General features: G+C 34.5%; 1 protein-coding gene across 1 annotated transcript in view; it reads left to right on the forward strand.

Moving 5' to 3' along the window:
- The window catches only part of Ncc69 (sodium chloride cotransporter 69), a 69,086-nt gene extending 53,644 nt beyond the window's left edge, over positions 1 to 15,442 (forward strand). The window contains exons 10-24 of the mRNA XM_068766691.1: positions 214 to 321; positions 897 to 1,020; positions 1,581 to 1,702; positions 2,588 to 2,723; positions 3,835 to 3,934; positions 4,586 to 4,697; positions 5,921 to 6,055; positions 6,438 to 6,544; positions 8,056 to 8,189; positions 9,700 to 9,762; positions 10,761 to 10,842; positions 11,996 to 12,129; positions 13,032 to 13,146; positions 13,461 to 13,609; positions 14,971 to 15,442. Coding sequence (XP_068622792.1) covers positions 214 to 321; positions 897 to 1,020; positions 1,581 to 1,702; positions 2,588 to 2,723; positions 3,835 to 3,934; positions 4,586 to 4,697; positions 5,921 to 6,055; positions 6,438 to 6,544; positions 8,056 to 8,189; positions 9,700 to 9,762; positions 10,761 to 10,842; positions 11,996 to 12,129; positions 13,032 to 13,146; positions 13,461 to 13,609; positions 14,971 to 15,218 — 1,869 coding nt within the window. The 3' untranslated portion in view covers positions 15,219 to 15,442. The remainder of the gene's footprint in view (positions 1 to 213; positions 322 to 896; positions 1,021 to 1,580; positions 1,703 to 2,587; positions 2,724 to 3,834; positions 3,935 to 4,585; positions 4,698 to 5,920; positions 6,056 to 6,437; positions 6,545 to 8,055; positions 8,190 to 9,699; positions 9,763 to 10,760; positions 10,843 to 11,995; positions 12,130 to 13,031; positions 13,147 to 13,460; positions 13,610 to 14,970) is intronic.
- Positions 15,443 to 19,422: the final 3,980 nt, after the last annotated feature.

Consider the following 19,422-nt stretch of genomic DNA (forward strand, 5'->3'; position numbering starts at 1 on the left):
GTGGAGACCCTTAAGGTTAGACATTCCATGGAGTGCAAATCTGTTAAAATAGTAGAATGTAACGGTCTGAGCCAAGGCTCCAGAGCTTCGCTACCTTATGGTCTTTATAACAGTCTTAGGCGCCGGTCCAAAAATACATATTTACGTATTACATAATTAACTAAATTTCTCCAGAAATTATATGCTATAGTTTAAGATGTTTTTCGATTCCAGGTGATCCGGTTGGTGTCTGCATGGGGTCCATTGATCTATGGTGGCTGTTTCGCTGCTACTCTGTCCTCTGCCCTTGCGTCTCTCGTGTCAGCACCTAAAGTGTTTCAGGTCTGTATCTACCCGCACTTATATTGATATATAAATTAATCTTCTATGTTTAATGATTTTATTTTCTGACATCATATCTTATTTATATATATATATAAGTCGTGTTGTTGTCGAGTCTTTTTTGTTAGTGTAGATTCTTTTATTTTTACGGTGCTCCTACGTTTATATGAGGAAACTACTAGCGCCATCTGTCGTTGCTGTCTGAAACTACAGAGTTCCGGCATACATATAAATGTATATATATATATATATATATATTCAAAGAACTAAATAATAACAGCCGAATGAGTACTGGCTCGACACCGTCGAATCATATATTAAACGCACCTGGACCGCCCCCTATCAACGGACCCTTGAACTTAGTCGAAAAGTGAACCATTTTTCTAAGCGTGACATGAGAACTTAGCGCCTTCCAATACCGTAGAGTAAATAATGTAAACCCTCTAGAGGCTTCAAGTTCAACTCTTGAACATGGTTACGTAAAAAAAAGTTAATTATTAAAAAAAAAATGCTTCAGACTCCAGAGAAGAATAATAAGTTTTTTCCATACATTTTAATTTATTCTCCGTTGACAGGCACTTTGTCAAGATAAGCTATACCCGTACCTGGAGTTCTTCGCAAAAGGTTACGGCAGCAACAACGAGCCGGTACGCGGCTATGTACTCACTTTTGTAATTGCTATAGCCTTCATATTGATGGGTAAGTAAACGTTGTAATTATTTTTAAAAGCCTTAATTCGCTAGAAATACTGCCCAAAGTTATCGACATCACGTAGTTATAAAAATATTTCATCATTATCATGTCAGCTATATGTCGCCCACTACTGGACATATCTTTCCCACATAGATTGCCAAAAGAATCATTAGGAAAGAGCAACAGTTATCTTTGGATATCCATTTGCTGGATATCTAGATTTTCAATATGTTCAATTTGAAAAGGCTCTGACCAGTGTTAGACGCCTATTGTTGAACAAAGGTTTCTTTCATAGATTTCCAATAATATAATTGAGAAGCAGCCACGTCCACCGCTGGATATATGCCAATATGCCCTATATGCCTATTGGAAAATATACTAAACAAATTTTAATATGTAGTAATTGGAATTTTGATATGCTTTTAATTACTTATTCATTGAGTTATTTATTATTAATAAACCATTAATTTTTCTATAGGATGTACCATATATTAATTGAGGGCAAATGACCTATATATTCACCATTAATTTAAAAAGCTGCAATAAATCATTGTTTACTTTCACAGGTGGATTAAATCAGATCGCTCCGTTGATCTCTAACTTCTTCCTCGCCGCCTATGCGCTGATCAATTTCTCAACTTTCCACGCCAGTCTCGCGAAGCCTGTGGGTTGGAGACCCACATTCAGGGTGAGTGATGACTTTTTCTAATTGTTTTAAGTGCTTTTAACTTATTTTTAATTCATCTCTGAGATTCGTTGCTAAATCGAATTATAAATGAAGATGAATAGAATAGAATTTGAAATCTTTAACGGAAAAAAAGATTATAAATACATTAAGTTAAAATAAACATAATGCATTAATACGTCTTCAAAAAGTTAACAAATCCTTTCATGGGTCTAGTTCCACAAGATATCTTAGACCTTAGTTTTTTTAGTTTTAAACCTAAAATTAAAACTATATTTTTAAATAAATTTATACATCTACCTTTTCCATACAATGGTTATCACTTAGATTACCTCGTGTGATAAAACCGCCCATTGTACTATTTTATTTATTATGAAACTATTAAAATGTATCTTAGCGTGTACACTAAAGAATATTAAATAAATAAATAAAATAAATCTTAATTATAGTGTTTTAGAGTCTTTAGTCGATGGAAATGCGGTGAATTTGGTTGTTTTGACTCATTTACATGATAATATACAACTAAAAATGGTTCCTGCCCGGCTTTTCTTAGCAATAAGAATTTTAAAATGACGATTCAAGTGCGTTTCGTGTATTAAAGCCTGGGCCATAACCTTAGGCATCTAGAAACATCTTAGAAGTTGGGTTCAGTCTTAAACAGGATTATTAAAGATTGTAACATGTGAACTTGAGCAAAAATTTTTTTTTCGGAAAATTTAAACAAAATGTATAATATAGATACTAATAATTAAACAAAAATGTGCGTGTAAATATCAACTTTTAACGAAGATAGCCTATGAAGTATAGGCTATCTCTGTCGTTAAAATTATACCTCGTCAAATTTAAATACTTCCACTTTTGAATCTGTGGATATTTCATTTTGCGCAGTTATACAACATGTGGCTGTCGCTGGCCGGCGCGGCGCTGTGCGTGGTGATCATGTTCGTGGTGTCCTGGGCAACTGCACTACTCACCTTCGGTTTCCTTCTCACTCTCTACCTGCTTGTGTCGCACAGGAAGCCAGGTATACACTACCATATACAATATGATACCGATCGTAATATTTTTTTTTATTTATGTCATAATACACCATAGACCATATTTACAATTCGTAACAAAATATTTACATTCTAACAATGATATCATGTTTTTATTATTTTATTTTTGTATTTATTTATATGTGTAACATATCATAACAATTTTGTTCAATGGATTTTTGGTAATTGTACTTCCCGTGTCTTGGGTACACAAGGACACAATAAATTCTTCGCAGAATTCTATTATTTAATATCTTCTTGTATTCCTCATATATTCAGTCATTACTTTCCTCGTAGAAATTAACAGAAATTAGATTTTCTGTACATTACATTATTTTTTTCTTTTTATTATATATTATGAATTTATTCTTAAAGTTCACGTGTCTTGTAGATTAATGTTTTGGGTGTTTGGGTGCGGATATTTAAAATATATATTTTTTTACAAAAGAAAGCCTTTCGAGCTATTCACGACTAATGGCCGCGAATCTCCTTCGGAAAGCAGTTTAAAGGGATCAAGATAATTGTGACCTCACAATATATTTATGATAATATTTTGTTGTACGTTTACAATAATTATTATAAATCCACCGTGAAAAATTTTCTGTGTCAAAGTTTTGACTGTCAAAAGTCTAATTAATTTGTAATAAACTCTCTAATAATTAATTAAATTTCGCAAAACCGGAAAATTGACGAAAAAGGCTTTGTAGAGTTCAGCGTGTTTAGGTCTATATGCTATGGGAGATGGAACGAAAGTTTTTGAAAACAGTTTAAATTATCTTCAATTAATACGGGAACATCAGTTTATTTAGAGTTGACGCGACGGGCGTGTGGGAACGACTGGCAACACAGGCCGTGCGCGGAATGTGTTTCTACAGCCTATTATTCAATAAACGAATATTTAAACGACAATAATCCTTGACAGTGATGTCGCCTGATTATTTTGATTTAGGTTATATCTGATAAAATGTATATGTACAAGTTTGTATTGTTAAACTGCTTCTTCACCACGGCTATAACACCCTGCGAAGCAGAGTAGAGTCAAAAGTAGATTAAAAATATGTATATTGACGATCAATAATTGTTTTGTTCTATTTACAGATGTAAACTGGGGATCGACAACTCAGGCGCAGACTTACAAGACAGCGCTATCCGGCGTACACCAGCTGAACCGCGTCACAGAACACGTTAAGAATTACAGGTGATAAAGTAGAAGAAGAAGAAAAGTCCATCCTAAGTAAGAAAAGGACCAATATATAGCGAGACTCTGTGTTTGGCACTAATCGGTGTAACATTACTCCTGAGGATGTCCCGTGGAGGGGTGAAACACGTGTTGAGTGATTTAACGATGGTTGTGTAATTCGCATTGTTTGACGCAATCAGGCTGGCGGGCAGTGCACTTTATTGCACGATTACTGCTGCATGGCGGAAATAGCTATATATTGGCCCTTTTCTTACAAAGTATTTTTACTTTTTATGACTATAGAATTTGTCATCATTATCATATCATCTGATAGACGTTCACTGCAAGGCATTGCCTCACCTAAAAGTCGCCACGATGACTAGTCCTATGCACTATCCCAAATACAGCGACTATCTACACACGTCGCGTCTACTGGCACTATGTCGCTACTCAATATAATTACAAAATCTGTATTCAATTTTATTTAACATGTATGAGCATACTGACTTAGTACATTTGCACTTTATATCTGCATAAAAAGTGCAAATATACTAAATAAATAATAAAGAACATATATCTTGCTAGTGTAAATAAATACCTTTTCTTTTTTTATAAAGATTCATAATTAAATAAACAAAATGATGGGACGCATGAGTTTTTCCGTTGCAGGCCTCAGATCCTGGTGCTGACCGGGTTTCCGGGAGAACGGCCTATCCTGAGCGATTTCGCGTACCTCCTCACCAAAGGACTATCCCTCATGCTCTGCGGTCATATTAGTCAGGTACGAATGGTTACATTATTAGAGATATGTATGACTTTAAGTTGTGACAGAAAGAGATAAGGGAACACAAGAGAAAGCAGGACAAAGATAAATGAAAGTGATGCTTGGTATAGATAACAAGGTGGAGTAGAGAATACATTGGGAGTAAAAGAACGTCAGACTTTTGTTATCTTCTTTAGGAAGAAGCTTCTTTCTTAAAAGCCAAATATGACTTAAAAAAATGTTTTTCTATCAAATATTATTTTAATTTTTTTAAAGCAACAATATCTAATGGTAAAATAAACATAGCATCAGTTATGGAAAACGTGGAGAGACGCGGGACCTTTCTACAATACTGCAGAAGGTTAAAAGAAGAGACACCATTTAAAGGAACAAGTAGACAAAAAAAGACAAAAGTATATAATACTAGTCGAAATAAATACTTAAATCTGAAGTATATATAATAAAAGTAGAAATTAAATTATAAAGGAATGTGAATGTATGAATAAGGTAAATTAAGATGTAATGTAAACAAGGGGTTTTCGGTGGGAGGGAGACGAAAGTGGTAAAAGAATATGTGAAGAATAATAAATTGAGGAGGAAAAAAAGATGAGGACGTAAATAATAAAATCTGTAAAAAAAATAGATTCGTAAAAACATTCCCTTTGTACCCAAGACAGTGGAACTATGACAGGTCATCAGAAACTGGGTCAATTAACTGTGGGATGGTGCAACGTGGTCTCGAACCATTATGATTGCACCACGAAGGTTACAGATGTAGCGTGTAAAACGTTTACCTCGGGGCGGGCTATCCGGAACAGCACAAGACGTGAGTTATCCTTGATTTGGAACTACCAGGATAGCTCAGACAGCGTAGAGGACTTCCACAGAGGTTTTAGTGGGGAACTTGGATTCACAGAAGATTTCCCCTCGAAATTGGGTGGTTGTGTAAGGCATACACCCACACGTAATAACTAAATGCTTAAATACCTTGAAAAAGCGTAGTAGGTTTCTTTAAGACAGGCGTGGAGATCATACATGAGATAGATATAATTTTGTATATTTGACAAGAGAAGTACGGGAGCCCCTCAAAAAGGCCCCATTAAAAATATGTTATAGTATTGCCAAATAGTGTTTGTTCAACTGAAAACGAAGATTGTCCCGTTATACCGAAATCACGTAACAGCAAGTAATTTATTTCTGTACCCATTTTTACATTGCTGTGTTGTATCATTTTGTTACAGGGTCAGATAAACCACAGAACACGCGAGGCGCTCACCAACCGCGCTTACCATTGGTTCGCAAAGCGTAAAGTAAAAGCCTTCTATAGCATTGTCGACGATGTGGCCTTCAAAGATGGCGCTAGTGCGCTTATACAGGTAAAAAATATTAACTTAATACATAGTAATATCTTTTGACATTTTGTCAGCCAATGTAAACGCATTTAATGAGTGGAAGTCGCAATAAAAAGAAATAAAATTGATACAGATAATAAATATAATAAGTAAAAATAGTGTAGATGCGACAAGTCGCCATGTGAGTAACTCGTCTCAAACAAATTGTTATAGTTTAGTATGTACTACCATTTTATTTAAGTTTATAATGATAAATCTGTAAAACAAACACAATTTTCGAAATTCTTAGAGGTCTGTATAAACATGTTAAAAGGACTGCAATCAGGTATCGTTTTGCTCATCCCTGGCTAAGATAATTTAGACTGGTATAAGTCTAAATATATTTATATATTATGATTTCTTTCAGGCAAGCGGGCTGGGCAAGTTGAAGCCCAACATCCTGATGATGGGCTTCAAAGAGGACTGGCAGACCTGTGAACGTTCCGAGATCGTCGACTACGTCGAGGTCATGCAGTACGTTCTTTGTCAATTCCTTTCATTTATTATGTTTTATAGTCTTCGTATTCAATACTATATTTCATCGCTTACTGTCCACTGTTACGTATTAGGAACAAAACTCTCTTTGATATCTTTCACTATACAAAGGTATCTACTGTATCCTTTTCTTAATTTATATATTTATAGATACATAAAACATTATCCGAACGATACAACGCATTTTGCAAACGTTTTTTTTTTCCAGTCAGAAACTGTCAGAGTAATTTTTTTCTAATACAGCCTTCAAGAAATTCTTCGATTCGATTTATATCTCCTCAAGCGTGTCAAAACGTTCCCGCGTTGGCTTTTTGAGTTTATTGAATAGCCCAAAGTCGCACGGAGTTAAATCGAATACGGTGGTTGCGGAACAATATCAGTAGAGTTTTTGACGCTTTTCTTCCAAAAAATTGAGAGATTTTGGAACCAATTGAGACTTAACCCTTAATAGCCTGATTTACGAAAGTGATTTTTTTTAATATTACTGTGTTTGCTTGAAGGTCTATATGAAGGGAAAAATAGTTTTTTTTTAATTTCGTTGGAAAGAATATTATACAACAGTAAAATTCGTACAACCAACCTATAAAAAAAACTAATAGTAATGTGAACATTCGTTTTAAAAGATTGGTATCAAAATTGATACTTCTAGGCTATTAAGGGTTAACACGTTTCAGACACAAAATAGTATTCCAACTTTTAATAAACAGACGCTTGGCAAATGTTATATACAGTCCTACCAACCTACCAAATAAATGTACTTGCCAAGTGCAATGCGATTAAAATAAGAATAGGACCGGCCTAGCGCCATGTTGTGACGTCACAACGGGAACTTGGTATAGTGTGCAAAAAAAGCAATGTTAAAAAATAATACCAGTGGCTAAAGTCACTCGCTCGGTTACCTTCGAAGCAGTTTCCAAATGCTTAATGAAACTTCCAAATACATCACGCGATATATGAATATTGCCATCTGGCCCTGGTACAATTCTTGCTTGTTTTGCTGGTCCAACAACATAATGGCACGTTTTTCTCTTCCTTGAAGTACTTATCAACATTGCTGATAATCTCTCTCCGATGTAAAACACTACCTCTTTTGCTCATTGTAGAACAAATTAAACAATCAACAAAAACAATTATTATTATTTTTTTATTTTATATATTTAATGCTGACCATACTTATATGAGTGAAGTTAGCCGAGAGCCCGTCCTATTCTTATTTTAATCGCATTGTAAAGCAAGTACATTTTAAATGACGATTTCACCTTACTTTTTGATCACAGTAGGCACATTGATCAACATCGTCATGTTTTATGAAGTACGGAGAAATATTCTTAACATCGCGTACCATACATAAAGTCGGTGTATGACTATGAAATATAATGGCCATTATTTAATACATAATACAAAACATAACTTTTGCATGATATGTTCCTGTTGATAAAAGCCTTCTTTAGAGTTCTTACTTAAGAACTTACAACTGAACTGTTTCTCAGCAAAGCACTCGACGTCCACATGGCACTTGCACTCCTCCGTGTAGAGGGAGGTCTGTACAACGGTGACGCCTTGGACCAGGACCTGAGGGCCTGTCTCAAGGACCTCAGCCTCAACGACCCTGCAGCTTTCTCCCGTAAGTACAGTCACAAGTTAAATCATTTTAAAACATTTCAATTATATGAAAAAATTTAGCCATTACATTCTTTTCATTATATAGTTAAAACGTAGTTAAATATATTATATGTATATATGTAGCGGTGCTTGATATTAATAAAAATATGCTAACAATATTATGATATGCAGAGTAAAGCCTTAGAATTTAGATTTGTATATGTGTATGCAAACATCAGGTGTATTAAAATAGCATTTATTTACCAAATATATCCATGCAACTTAATTTATATGTCTCGTCTATATGTTTTATATGTCGCGTAAGTTACGTTTCATCAAAGTAGAACGTAATGCGAAACAGCGCTATACGAGACTATATTAACATATAGTTAGAGGAAGATATATAAAAAATTGGTTTAGTATTCAAATAAATATAAACATTTACTTCTTATAAAAATAGAAACAATTCAAATGAATACACTTAAAAGAAAAAAACAAAATTTGAAATCAGATCATTTAGTCTATTATGTTTTAAATTTTTTTCATTTTTACCAAGAAATTGTCTAATGTAGTTTGCGCTTTCTTTTTGCGTTCTTTTATAAGCTGTTGGTAAGTAGACAAAACTTTTTTAATGCCTCGTTTTGATTTTAAACTCCTGTTTTCAACAAATTAATCCATAATATCAATTATAAACCATAATCTTTGATCCCTGTTTAGTAATGTTTTTATATGTTTTGTCATTGTTTGACTATAAATCATTAAATGTTCTTAGTGAGATATTTATAAGGTAACAATTGTTACCAATTTTATATTTCTAAGTTTCTAAGTTTGTACTTTCTTACTGCCTTTTGTTACTGTTTATCTCCAATAAAGTAAATAAATTGAATGTATTGGTCAAATTTCAGTATAATTCAGTTATAGCCATGTTGCGTCTACTGACTCATGGTCGCCACTTGAGATCCTTTCGGCCAATGGCCATCAGTTGCACGAATGATATGCTCCGCCCTCTGCCATTTCAGACGAGCAATGTCGGAATTTAAGAGATCTTCTCATTTCTGATCCGATCTTTATCCATCACAAACTCTCCTGTTCTTTTTCGTGCTTTATCTGTTTTCTAACATCCTTTCGCTCCCTATGTAACATTTATATTTTTTATATTAAAGCGAAAGGGTTAAACTCGTGTCGAGTCCACTTTTAAATAGCCTCCCAATCTAATGGCCTCGATGTTTGGCGTGGGCCCCACGTTGGGAAACACTGTTGTAGATCTTTAGTTTTAGACATTTAAGTAATATTGTGTACGCAGGAATATGTAATCAATTGCTATGTCGAATCGATAAATATTATATTGGTAAATAATTGCATACGTACATAAATGTTAGCATACGCATGTAAATATTTGCATATTTTATGCATACATTTGTAAAATTGTTCATACACGAATTACAAAATCACCCGCGGGCTATACATTGTGCTTATAAGGAACTATGCTAATAACAATGCGCTTTCTGTCCGGCCGTGTGTGTGCGACGCAGGTTCCATGGGCGACAGCTACAAGGAATCCAAGTCTACGGAGAGCCTCAACACGCAGTCACGAGGTGAGGTCATACATTTTGATCATTCTCATCATCATTTTTATCATCTGTTAATAACCATTGGGTTCAGTTCAACTTGTATTTCATATACGTAATTTAAAAAAAAGTTACGAGTGTATATATATTTGCAAAAAAATTGCTAAATATGTAGGTAAGATCAAAAGTACGGCTTCTGTAATTATCAGACTACTAGACGCAGAGAAAGAGCTAAACGGTTTGGCAGCTCGTTTTTTGGTGAGATTCGCCAAGATTTGGAACCTACCTGGGTCTATTTTTCCTGATGAGTTGAACTCTGGAGCCTTTAAGAGTAGAGTAGACAGGTTTCTTTTGGATGGATATGTACCACTTTCGTCTTCATCTACACTTTTCATCAGATGAGGTGGAAGACAAACGCTTTTTCCATTACAACTATATAAAATCCTTAGGCTTCCCTTTTTTAATATTTTATAAGGTATGAGGGATGCTTGTGAGAAAAATTGTTTAAAAACTATAGTTATGATATATACATATATATTCATAAACATAGGGTCTATAGGTGCTATATTATATCATCGTTATTGAAGCATCGAAAAGGGGAAACCCACAGAAATATAATTCTTTATTACATTATACATTACACATCGTGTACGTATATGCATTACATTATACATCGTGCGAAAGAGAGCGCGCTATAATACTTCTCGACTTGTGATTGGCTGACGATATTTATTGGTTGAACATTGTTTAAAATCCGTATAAATATGAGCGAAGCTTAAATAATACATATTTCAATTCAATTCAATACTACAGGATACAGACGATATCTTATCTAGAATCTTCTATAGTTACTGATTTACTAGTATATAGAAGCAATGAATGAAGTCGATGGGTTATAAAACTGGTGAGAATCATTCGGGGTAACAGATATTACTTTATCGATACTACTTTATATACAGTATGTATAAAAACTGTGTAAATATCTCGCTGAATTGTCAAATAATAATCATTTGTGACATCCCCAGGCAGCAGCATGTCGGACGTGTCGTTGGGAGTCTCACAGGATCCGTCAGCAAATAGAGAATCGCCGCGAGAGCAAAACGACACGTGAGCATTTTTTTTACCTTTCCACTATGTAGTATTTAATGGAATCAGGCGTAACCTCGCGGAAGTCCATCCTAAGTAAGAAAAGGACCAATATTTAGCCACTTCCATGTGCGGAATCCTTCCATTAGCATGTGCGGAAGTGGCTAAATATTGGTCCTTTTCTTACCCTATGTAGTGCTTTTGACGAGGAAATACCTTACTTATTGCATTTCTACTGTTTGATCTCTTTCTTAATATCTGATACGAGCATAGGCACTCGTGGTCGGAAAATTCTCAGCGACCACAAGCCGGCAGACGCGGCATGAGAAGGCCCACCACCAGATGGACTAACGAAATATTTAAGGTCGCGGGAAGTGTCTGGTTGTGGGCAGAACAGGACCTGTCGTCGTGGCGATCTTTGAGGAAGACCTGTGCCCCATGATGGTTAATAGACATGTTCCACTACGTGATCTTAACGTACATATAAGAGATCACCAAGAATTCTTCACCTAGGCTCTCGACATCCATGTCTTCTGCGGATAAGAAGCTTTGATAAGCTATTAAAGCCTAGATCAAAAATATACTTGATAATATACAGTTGGTAAAAAGATGTATAAAGATAGTTTTTATGGCATAAAGATGTGTTTACACGAGCTTAAATTGTCAGTTAACCTTTGACGTTTACACGGTACGGACGCTTTAATTTCGTATTTACTGTTCATATATCAGGATGGTATATTTTGTAAGCTAAAGAGACGATGTTAAAAAAAATAGTAAGTGTATTCTCTTTCGATTGAAATTAGTAATTAAAAAACCAAAAGGATAATATGAAGGAAACGTGTAGATAGAGATACTGGTTTTACAATAGACACAAACTATACTGTTTGTGTAGCAGTTAAAATTAACGAAAATTTGCGGTACGTCGGAGTGGGACAGAACAGCTGTTACTTGACATCTGATAGCCTAAAAAAAATTTTTTTAAAGTTTTCCTATATGCGTCTGTGGTACCATCCAAGCCTTTTAAAAACGTAACCACATGTAAACACATCTTAATTTCTTTTCAATACTTGACGCTCCCAATTGTCATCTGTCTTTTTCACATGAATACAAAATGAGTTTGAAAGAGTGGCATATTAACTCGGTCTGAAGTCTAAAATAAAGTGTTACTTGACAGTAAGGCCAGCGGGGTTGGAGGTTGGAGGCGTGCGTTGCGAGCAGCTCGGCGTGCGTCTTCCTTCACGTCGGTGGAGCAGTTCACTAAGCGTCAAGCTGGCACCGTCGACGTCTGGTGGCTTTACGATGATGGTGGTGAGTTTTGTTCATTATCTTTAAGTGAAACACAGGGGCTTCCGATCACACTATATACCCTGTAAACGGCAGCTGTAGAGGTTTATTCTTATAGGTGAGCACTTCCTCCTCGCGTCGTAACCCTTATTGCTGAGAGCCATAACCCCCCATTGGGAGACTTTTCTTGGAGTATAGACCTGCAGAGCCTTTAAGTTTCTCTAACCTCCTATAAACATATTGACAGACAATTGATAAATACAAGAAGTAAAAATGAAAACATTACTTAAATTACATCTTTAAAAAGTTAAATAATTCATTCGTCTGAGTGAATGCATATATAATAAAGTTCAATAAGATATCTAAAACCTTCCTTTTCTCAGTTTTAAATCTAAAATTACAAGAGTGTATGTTTCATCTCTAATCGGTAAAGGCCTTTGGGAGGTGAACATGGCGATAGACTATGGAACATCTTGCATGCTCTAGAGCATGCGATTAAGAAGAAACTCGACGGTGAACTGGTGCTTGAAGAAGTTTTATATTCTCTGGTTTTAGGTTTAATACAGACACGTTTGTATATATCTATGGCGGACAGTCCCACTACTTCAGACTATCCTGTCCGCGGCGGCAACATGCGCGCCCTAGCGCATGCTCCGACGAGCCTACCTTTGTATAGTGGTTGTGTGAACAATAAATTAGGATTTTCTCAATTGCATCCGTTTATTTCATTACACCACCACATGTCCTCATTATTACTACTGGGTTGGATACGGTACTCGAAGCTGACACGGATTGTCACGTAGCAGGTTAAGGGGTCTACAAGATGGACAGAGCATTCTACCTTGTGGATGGACGCCTGTGGTCCCCACACTGGAACTCACACACAAGTCACATATCTTGAAAATTTTGGCAAATGTTATTTTCAGGTCTGACTCTCCTCCTGCCGTATATCCTGTCGACGCGGCGCGCATGGTCCTCCTGTCCCCTCCGCGTGTTCACGCTGGCCAACAAGACCACAGAGATGGAGTTAGAAGAGAGGAAGTGAGTGAACTTGTCAAACTCTTATCTTTCCGCTGCCACAGCAGACGAGCAATTCTTAAAGAGAATTTAAAATGACGCCGTTTATAAGTGCGTACTTCTTATATTCATAACTAAAAAGATTGCGGTAAATATAAGAGAAGAAATCAGGCATTTTTGTGTGTTTTGTGCTCTCTCGTAAAAGAAAACAATTTCGCAACCATTTTTTATGTAAAATATCTTTATGCGCTTAAATTAAATCAACCAGTGATCTTAGTGTTGGACCTACATACACCACGTCTGGTTACCTTTCTTTATAATAAAAAAAAATCTCGTAGCATGGCGTCACTTCTATCAAAGTTCCGCATCGACTACTCAGCGCTGAAGATGGTTCCCGACATCAACAAGAAGCCGCGGGACTCCACCCTGGCATACTTCCAGAAGCTGATCGCGCCCTTCATGACTGCCGACGACAACTCTGATAACAGTCAGTTCCCTCTCTTTTTATCTCTTATTAACTTAGTTTTAATGCCTTAAAGTCATTCTCTAGCAGTCAACATAGAGTGGTGTATAGAAAATTCGGCAGGTGTATAAATGTCAAGATTTAAAAAGTTGTTGTATGGGATTTTGTACAGTCCTCTTGAGCTTATTTAACATTTAATTATTTCAAAACTTATTTGTATGAAACTGCCATGTCGACGGTAGACAAATCTCTCTATAACATTATCATTTAATAAAAGAAGAGATAGCATATATCATAAGACGAATAATAGAAGAGCAAAGAAATGAAAACCTACGTTAAATAATAATTAAATAATGTAAAAAAAATATGTCCAATAAATCAGGTCATTTAATTTGTTTAAATTAGCGTTTTACCACTGGCTCGTATGATTTGTTTTGACCAATCTGGAAGCGGCACAACATGGCCATTTAACCAACCCGTTTATCTACTGCTCCAAAAGTTATTCGTTTTTTGAATGTTCATGAAGTTTTGAAAATGGAACATAATTGATGAACGACTGTAGTAACTGTCACAGATTTGATCACCGACTTTACATGGTATGTAAAAATAAGTCGACTCGTCACGATAACGAGGCTGTGTCTAAGACAGGGGAATTCAAAATTCGAATGAGAGATTATTAGAGTTTGCTAAAGCCATATCATAAAGAAGGTTATTTTGTGACGTTGGTCAAAATTCAGAATATCTTTAATCCAAGTAGGCATTTATATTTGTTTTTGAATCAACGATTGTTTTAACACAATAGGTAGTAAACTACCACCGACTCTGAACGCTACTCTGCTAAGAGGCTGCTAGAAACTGAACAGTTGCTATTTTGAATGAAATTTAACAATTTTTCATGTGTACATTATATTATCAGTCATTTAAAAAACAAACCAAATTCTAATAAAATATGTAAAAAGATTAATTTAATAATATATTTTTAATTTAAGATTTAAAACTTAGAAAAGGAAAATCTTAGATATCTTAAATATTTAATGGAATCAGGCGTTACCTTGCGGAAGTCCATCCTAAGTAAGAAAAGGACCAATATTTAACCACTTCCGCACGTACAGAGGTAGTCGTGCAGCAAATGCACCGCCCGCCAGCCCGCTGATAAATGCGTATGCGGCAAACAATGCGAATCACACAACCGCCACCGCTCATAGATATCTTGTCTAACCTTATTGTATATATGTATACCCTATGAAGGATTTATTAGATTTTTGAGTTTCTACGAATCTATTTTTATTTCTTGCATTTATCATGTGTATATTATGGTATATAAATAATGTATTTTTAAATATGTATTGCAAAGCAAGGGACATCTAATGATGAAGTTGTTATAGCGGGTATAACGGAGGCTGATTTGCTGGCGGCGCGCGACCGAACGCACAGGCACCTGCGACTGCGAGAACTGATCGCGGAACAGTCTTCGGGCGCCCGTCTCGTGTGCGTCACGCAGCCGATGCCACGCCGCCGCGCTGTCGTCCCACCAGCTCTATACATGGCCTGGCTTGCAGCGCTCGCCTCAGCCGCTGACCGCGTGCTCCTTGTACGTGGCAACCACGCTGCCGTGCTCACCTTCTACTCATAACCCTCACCCCTTTTTAGTACGAAGGGGGGGATCATGGACTATCTCATATGTAATTTACATATCCTCCTGATGAGACGACTAGGATATATATAGTATTAATAACTCACTAAATATGGTGAAGGTACAGTTCACTACCTAAAACGAGAGGAGGACGGCGGTGGCCTATCCTTTATACACGACAGAACACTATCTCCCTCTAGCGAGGAGGCTATTATATATAACAGGGGTGGACAAGTTCTTTAATTGAATACGCATTTAAAACCTGCCATCGAATGTTTTTTTACAAAAATCATATTTATTAAAATAATTAAAACGAAAAATCAAAACATGTGTATTGAAATCAGATATATCAAACGTATAATACTACTAATAATACTTAAGATGCCGGCTAGTTAATTATGATCGGTGTTTGGATCTAACTAATTTTATGGTGGAATAATAATAATTATTCACACCAGTAATTTGTTTCGATTTCGCAGAAGCTGATATAGGTAATATTAATTTAAATATGGAAATAAATCGACAATCAATCGGAGCTAAAAATAATCGTTTAAATAGCCGCATGTAGCTAGCGGGCCGCAGTTTGGCCAACCCTGGTATATAGGATTACTACTTATTAAACATGATAGTCCTATAGTCTTATCAGAATAACAGTACCGCGCATTAGGTATAGATAACTACCGGCTTTCTGTCAAGTTATATAGGAGATATTATTTCTCATTAGAGGGCAAAAGTTCATTCGAAAAACAAGCCCGACCATTATTAAATCAATTTTTATTTAATACCGTGTCAACTATATAACTATAAATATATTATATCATTATTAAAAATGCAAGGTAGTTATTTATATCTACTGGAATCTGTACAAACTTACATTACCTGGCGATAAATATAGCACATCGACCTTTGGAAAGTGCACTATCTCTGTCCCACACTACCTTTGTGACGTTTTGTAAGTCGTTGTATTTCGTGCGACAGAGATAACGCTCTACATAGCCGAAATTAGCCGATTGTCTCTTTCCAAAGGCCAATGTACAATATTTATCGCCGGGTACTATACATGGCAGAAAAAAAAACATCTCTAAACCACTGCGAAAAATAATTATTCAGAGACAAAAGATACTTTCGAATTACTACAACAAAAAATATTTATTAATTTGCAAATGTGTAACTTATATGCAGTCTTAATTTACCGGATATTTTGGATATAGTTCTACTTAAACCGCTGTGCCGCATTTTGAAAGCGCAACGAGGCAGAAATGGAAGGGGCGATACTATCCCCTCCCTCGTGCCGTGTACATACCTAAGACGCGTTACAATGATTTCGGTAGCATTATATTGTTAATCACACAATATGACTTAAGCATAGAGTTGTATAAAATTCCTTCTAATTAGTTTTCAATTTTATTCGTAATAGACTACAAATTCTGTTTGTTAGAGAAATAAATAATTTATAAATATGTACTAACAATATTTTATAGATTTAACAATTCATATCACAATTCCAGTAACGAATATCTTAGCTTAGAGATTATAGTACAAAATGTTTAAGAATCTCTTCATTCTATATTTGCACGTCCTGTATAACGTCTAATTTATTGATTATTTATTTTATAATGAACAATATACATAAATATTAACATGAAAATGTAAAATTTTATGGATGTATTGTGAATTTGACATGAATTGACATTTAATCCAGTTGAACATTTTTTTTAAATGCGTTCAGAAAAGCAATGTTTTATATATAAAAGTGCCTAGTTTTATACGTAATAAAATATTTTTGTAATAAATATACATATATTTGTATATAAAATTTTATGATATCAATTTTACTGCACTTTCGACTTTTGGAAGTACATTTTTATGTAACTCGCATAATAATTAAAATTATTGTCTTAATCATTTAAAATCAATTGATTAAAATATGATTTACGTTTTTGAGATTGTTTAACTAAATGAGATACTTTTTTTGGTATTTAAATCTAGTTCAAAATATTCCGATGTGGTATAGGCTTTTGGTGTCAATGATCGTTGCCTTTAAAAAAAAACTTGACTGAAAAAAAGGCGGGCACTTGTCATTGAGTAATAGTTTTCAAATCATCAAAACCTGTGATTTATTTCAGTGTAATTTATATTTATATATATTATATAATAATTGATTATAAATTTTGATATGAAGTTACTGACTATACTTCTCGCAACTGGAGCTTAAATTTATAAGAGTAATATTGTATTTCTTTTAAAATACCATACTGCAATTTTTAGGTTAGATAGTTGAAACTTTTGATGTAAATTAGAATTTTACAATATTCTATTGTGTTATAAATACAATCTTTTGTATTTCATCTCAGTGATAACATGTATATGTAATAACTTTGATAAAATTATAAAAATAATATACATTTTAAAATTTTACATGGGTATTTATTCAGTTTTAAAATGATTTCAAACATCTCTGAATCTCTCAGTGTGTGTACGTGTGCCTATTTGGTAAATATTTTCGTAAATTTTAAAATTTGAATTTTACAAGTTTTGTAATAAAATTTTTGTGTGTGATTTTTTATTATTAAAATTATTTTTAGCGTGTGCGATGTGTATACAATATGAAATTATTTTTTTTTATTTGTAAAATTTGACGAAACAAATGAATGTATCGGTAACGAATATTCTAGAACATTGCGATTACATGAAATTAAATTATATGTATTTTTAATTTTTTTTTAATCTGTATGATTTTAATGTCTGTTTTGGCGGGAAACGATTAGTATAATTTAGTTAATTTTTCGTTTATGTATAAAATGATTCTGTAATTTTAATCTACTAATTATGACTTAACAAAGATGTAAACAATAATAGTTAATGATAAACATAATAATTAAACATAATCCCATTGCTATCTGTACCTGACATTACTGACATGAGAGTATATGAGTTTTAACTTATTAATTCTTTTTATTTGTTTGCTTGTCTGAATGAAGAGTGTTTGTAATGAAATATAATTATGTAATTTTATTTAATAAAGATTCTGAAGATGGTTTTTTTGTTTTTTTTTTTATTATTTGCCTAATGATATATTTTCCTATATAGAATATATCATATACTGTTACGTTTTCTACAGGACGAGTTGAGAATGATATTATCATAAATAATTATAGTATAGTGTCTAAATGCTATATATCTTCAAGTATCTACATATTGGAGTATGTACAGCGAAATTACACAAAAAAAAATTCCCATATTTTTTCTACCATCGGACAACAAGATGCACGGATTTACGACATCCACACAAGGTTGAAATTCTTTCCATCCGCACTGAGTATTTCGTTAAGCGTTTGTCAAACCTACCGTCGTCATTGTATCCATACATAACGTGGAGCCGTTGCTCAAGATCAGGCCAGACAGAGGTCCAATGCTTCTATAAAAGATAAAAAAAAACTAGATGGCGTTTATTCCGCGAATATTATCTTGACCATCTAAAGTCTTTACAGAGACAATAATAAAGGCATATTTACAAACTATTAGTACGATAACCCACGAACTAAGGTTATCAGACTATTATGTTTATTAAATTATTATTTATATAAAATCCTATAACTATGTAAAGTTTTAAGAGATAATAATATTTCTGAATAAATTGTTTTGCCAATATATTAAATAATTTTTTTATAATTTAAAAAAAACATGTATGATTTTCTTATAACCTCGAAATTTCTAGAAATTTGGTTGCTTTAAGCTTAAAGGATGCCGTTATCAAAATCTCAATCTAATATTAGTTTGTATCAAATTAGTACACTATTGAGCATAATAAATGAACATTCTAAAAGGATAATATGAATTGAATTTGATTTATCCTTGCCAGCTACTTCAAGGCTCATGTTAGAAATATTGTTAAATTTCTTGTCTGGCCTATATAAATGGAACTATACATTCTGTATAAGTTTTAGCACTTGGACAAAGAAATACATAGTTTAACCACCTCGGAGCATTTGAGTTACCATGCTGAGTTGAAACAAAACGTTTGAATAAGAAGCCGCCCATCGCGTTTGATAACTGCCGTCTCCGCGCTGGCTGGCCCCTTCTGTCATATCATTGTTGTACCATGATGGTCCATGACGATGCTCTTAGCTGTCTCAGAGATCGCCGCGGCGCCCGTGTGCATTGCACACCCTGCAATATAGGTTAAGCCGCCCCTGAGAATCCC

This window comes from Battus philenor, unplaced genomic scaffold, assembly GCF_028537555.1.
Source record: "Battus philenor isolate CCGP_79_NKW_IND1 unplaced genomic scaffold, ilBatPhil1.0.hap1 SCAF_21, whole genome shotgun sequence".
Classification (NCBI taxonomy): domain Eukaryota; kingdom Metazoa; phylum Arthropoda; class Insecta; order Lepidoptera; family Papilionidae; genus Battus; species Battus philenor.